The 4859-nt window shown below is 49.4% G+C and overlaps 1 protein-coding gene across 1 annotated transcript in view; it reads left to right on the forward strand.

The window, feature by feature from the left end:
• The window catches only part of LRFN2 (leucine rich repeat and fibronectin type III domain containing 2), a 51357-nt gene that overhangs the window by 44552 nt on the left and 1946 nt on the right, over positions 1-4859 (forward strand). Inside the window, exon 2 of the mRNA XM_006926584.1 lies at positions 4757-4858. Within this exon, the coding sequence (XP_006926646.1) occupies positions 4757-4858 (102 nt within the window). The remainder of the gene's footprint in view (positions 1-4756; position 4859) is intronic.

Consider the following 4859-nt stretch of genomic DNA (forward strand, 5'->3'; position numbering starts at 1 on the left):
GATTAGTTTGGTGGTCACAACCAGAGATGGTACTGGCATCTAGTGAGTAAGGGCCAAAGATTCTGCTAATCATTCTACAGTGCATAGGACAGCCCCCACAAAATCAAAGAGTTATCCAGCCCAAATTATTGATAGTGCCAAGACTGAGAAACTTTGCTCAAGATCAGTGCTTCTCAAACTTTTCACAGTGAAGGACTACAGCTATTTTCCTCCAAGCTGTTGTAGACCAATGCTTTTGTAAAAGTATAATAGAAATAAATGATCAGAGAGAAATGATCATGCACTTGGGCATCACAACCAATGCCAAATTGCTTTAAAACTTTCTTAATTCTTCTTCTCAATTTCTTTACTGTCTGATCATGGGGCAAGAATGAACAGCTCATGGACTAGCACCCAGCTATGGACTACACTCTGAGCAGTGCGAACCTGCGTGATTCTCCATCCTTCCTGGGTCTGGTGACCTTCCTTCATATGCACAGACCTAGAGAGGGTAACAGCTTGGCTGCTACCAACAACTTAGGTCCCCCATCTCCTATCTACCCCTTTGTAATGAATCCTTTTGTAAGTTAAGCCTTTAATCATCCTTCTGTGAGTGTGCCTTCTGCCCCTGAAGAGCCTGACTTATTCATGCTTTCCTAAAGAATGTGTGCAAAATTAGAGAGCATGTAGGTGGAAGGACAAGAATGTGATGGGAGGCCTGGTTTGGGATCCCAGCTCAGGAGCTTGGACTGTGCCTTGTAGGTCACAGCCAGCCCCTGCAGTGTGTTTCAGTGGGCAAAGGGCATGGCCGGAGTTGTGTTTTAGATGCAGCTCTCTGGAGGTGGTGATACTGAGCACAACCACAGTCAGGGAGGCTTGTTTGGAGGCTGTTGCATTCATCCAGACCAGAGAGGCCAAGGCTTCTTGCAAAAGTGTGAGTGTGGAGGTGAATGGCAAGGTGACATCCAGAAGGTGTACTGGTGGGATGTGGGTAGGAATGAAGAGAGATCCAAGCTCCCTAGACGTGGCCTGAAGGACCAGTGGTTGCTTGTGCTGGAGAGTATGAGAGGGTAGAAGGGCCACGTGGGTGGGAGATGAGTTTGGTTCTGTCCCTAGAGTTTAAATAGTGCTCATTTCATATGACTTACTTGTGCAGTTTGTCTTTTCTGCTGCCTGGAGTAGAGAGTGGTCTTGTTTCTAAGAGTCTGGGCTCTGAATCCCAGCAGATCCAAATCACACACACACACACGTGGCAGAGGAACCAGGAAGTTCTTTCTTCTAACAGGCTAGTTCTTGTGCAAGACTTTTCAAAACCTGACCCTTCACCCCTGGTGCCCTATTAAACTATCATTTGCAGCTCAGCCCAATTATGGCTTTGTCGCATCATTTTTCTGTGACTTGGAAAACAAGGGGGAGAGAGAAAGGCCAGCAAGATTCCACGTGAAGTTGCCTGGGGAGGGCAGAAAAGCAAGGCAGTGCCAGTGCATCGCAGTAGTCAGGAGCGGAGGCTCTGGGTCCTGACTGTCTGATTCGGACCCCAGCTCCTCTTACTAGCTGGGCACCCTTGAGCAGGCAGCTTAACTTTCTGTGCCTCAGCTTCTTATCCGTAAAATGGAGATGACAGTGATAGTAATGATCCCTCTAACAATTATTGGGAGGATTAAATGAGTATCAATCCCTTAGAAATCTGGGAACAGTGCCTAATACAGAATAAGCCTTCAATTTTAGCTTCTCTCTTCTTCTTCTTCTTCTTCTTCTTCTTCTTCTTCTGCTTCTGCTGCTGCTGCTTCTGGGGAGAGAGAAAGGCCAGCAGGATTCCACGTGAAGTTGCCTGGGGAGGGCAGAAAAGCAAGGCAGTGCCAGTGCATCGCAGTAGTCAGGAGCGGAGGCTCTGGGTCCTGACTGTCTGATTCGGACCCCAGCTCCTCTTACTAGCTGGGCACCCTTGAGCAGGCAGCTTAACTTTCTGTGCCTCAGCTTCTTATCCATAAAATGGAGATGACAGTGATAGTAATGATCTCTCTAACAATTGTTGGGAGGATTAAATGAGTATCAATCCCTTAAAAATCTGGGAATAGTGCCTAATACAGAATAAGCCTTCAATTTTAGCTACTCTCCTTCTTCGTAGTAGTAGTAGTAGTAGTAGTAGTAGTGGTAGTAGCAGTAGCAGTAGCAATAGTAATAGGCCCTGCTTCTTAGAAGATAGCTTAAACAATGGGATGACTTCTGGGCCCATGGTCCACCTCCCGTATCCTAGGATTCTTGTGAACATTAAATGCAATATGGAATGTGGAAACCATTGCCATATAACAGGTATTCAATAAACAAGCTGGCCCATCCCTCATCCTCAGATGGATCTTCTCTGACATTGCTCATGCCCCTGCAAGGCAGTCGAGTGCAGAGATTCAGAGTGGACAGGAGCTGGACTGCCTGGGTTTGAATCGTGCCTCTGCAGCCTGTTTCCCAATCTGCAGAAGGAGGAGCATACTAGTAGCTCAGAGAGTTACTGTAGGACTAAGTGAGGTGATAGACATAGGGCGCCTAACACAGAGCCTGGCACACAGCTGCCACTTGGTAAGTGTTTCCTCTCACTATTGTCACTGTCCTGGGTCTGGTAGCTCCTGCCTCTCAGCTTTCAACATGACCCTGAGGGAGAAGGAAGTGGGCCCCATAGCCTTGGCCACACAGGGCTCTTGGGGCTCTGCCCAGTGATGGCTTGATAGGCCAGAGACCCTGCTGGTGGGGGAGTTTGAGCCACAGGGGGCTCTGAGCCTTGTTCTAAGGAAGGATATGGCTGACAGGCCACAGGCCAGGGCAGGCCTTTCACTGAGATGAGGAAAAATGCCCCCATGTTTGTCATGTGGTAAGAAACAAACCCAGGTTATGGACCTAAAAGCTTGTGTTAAAGTCCCAACTGCCCCATCCTAGTACTCCCAGACGTACAACCTCTGGCAAATCATTTAGCTTCTTTGAGGCTTGGTCATTTTAGTTCTGTGACATGAGAGCACTAATCCCTACTCTCTCAGGATTGCCATGATGCCCAGGTGAAACAGATAGACCAAAGGGGCTGATTGCAGGCCCTTGCTGGATCCAACCCATTCCCACTCCTCTACCCGCCTCTTCTGCCCCAAGCACTGTAGCTATGGGGCTATGATGAGGCAGGAGGAGATGAAGTTTCCTCCATCGTGGCTTCCCCAGCAGCAGAGCAGCTGGGAGGTTAAGGAGGGAGATAGCAACTCCCAGGCTGCATGCTGACGGGATGTCAATACCTGCCTGTCAGCTCCACTCTTCCATATGGACTTCTCAGGTGGAAGTTCTCAGCCTCTGGTATTTCATATTTGAGATCTCAATTAAGCTGCCTGGCTCTGGGTTTGAGGGTCTGATGGGTGCTGATGGAGCGCTTGAGTAGTAGAGGACAGAAGAACAAAAGGCTATTTGGGAGTAGGGGGTTTGGGGGAAGACTGCAGAGAGGGACGTGGCACCTTCTGGCTGAGGTGAATATTTCTGTAGGAGTGTTTACGGGGTGACACAGGCATCATCTCTGGAAACAGCACAATGCATCATACCTGAACAAGGGCCTCAGATCGGGGTTGGCATCTGGGCTTCCTGAAGATCTGAGCAGCAGGGCCAAGGCTCAGTACGGGGAGACTGCTGCCCCAGCAGGCCCTCCACCCGTCAAGGCTCCTCAACCAGAGAAGCTCCTCAAGTCTCTCTGGATGCCCTGGCCTGCTATGGCTGTGCTGGAGGAATCATCTTGCCCTTTGGGAAGCAGAGTTGCCCTCTAGTCTTCAACATTGCCCCTTATCCCTGCCTCCGTTTGCCTCGGCAAACATTTTTCCTCCCTAGGCATGAGAAAGCCATCTAGAGATGAGGATGGCATTGGCTCCCAAGGGCAGGACCTTGTCTGCGACTGAGTCCTGCCCTTGGGACTTCCAGCCCTGAAAGGAGGCTCTGTCACCGTTGACGAGTCTCCAAGGACAGGACAAGGGGGGACTGAGCCTTGGAGTGGGCTGGAAGAGGACCAGGGCGGACCTGACTCTCATCCCTCTACTTTCCAGAGATGGAGGGAATATTTGCAATAGACATGGCAAAAGTGGGGTTGGGGGAGTCCTTTTGTTTAATTTCTACTTCTTCAGGCCTTTAACCTCTCTGCTTCTCCTTGTCTCTTCCTCCTGCCCCTCCCTATGTTCCCTCGTTCATCTCTGCTGAGTCTCTCTTTTTTCTTCTCTGAACTTCCATCTCCAAACTACTTTTCACTATCTCTACTTTTAACTATCCCCCTTTTCATTCCCTTCATCTTCATACTCATCGTGTCTTTATCTACCACTTCTGGGTGGTTTTCCCCACACTGGATCACGGATATCTCTTTCTCTGTGTACATCTCTCTCTGAATCTTCTACCCTGAATCTTTCTCTCTCACTTCTCTTTTCACCCTAACCTTTCTCTCTCTGTTTTACCTGGGTCCCTCTCCTCATATCCGACTCCTTCGCTATTTGCTATGCCCCGTTCCTGTCACCTGCCTGTCCCTTCCACTTCTCTTACTCCTCCTCTTCGTGTCTCCATCTCTCCCCTTCCCTGTCTCTTCACCTGTTCTTCTCTCTCCTGCTATGCCTCATTCTCTCTGTGTCCTTTTGTCTGTCTGTCTCTCCCCCTCCACTTCTCCATCTTTCCTGTGTCTATTACTCTCTCTTTTTATTTTTATTTCTGCCTCCGTCCCCCATCACTCCGTCTTTCCTCACCGTCCCTCATCCTCTGTGTCTACCCCCGCCCACCTCAGGATGATCCCAGCTTCCAACAAGGCTTTTGTGGTCAACAACCTGGTGTCAGGAACTGGCTACGACTTGTGTGTGCTGGCCATGTGGGACGACACAGCCACGACG

Source organism: Pteropus alecto, unplaced genomic scaffold (assembly GCF_000325575.1).
Source record: "Pteropus alecto unplaced genomic scaffold, ASM32557v1 scaffold7, whole genome shotgun sequence".
NCBI lineage: Eukaryota > Metazoa > Chordata > Mammalia > Chiroptera > Pteropodidae > Pteropus > Pteropus alecto.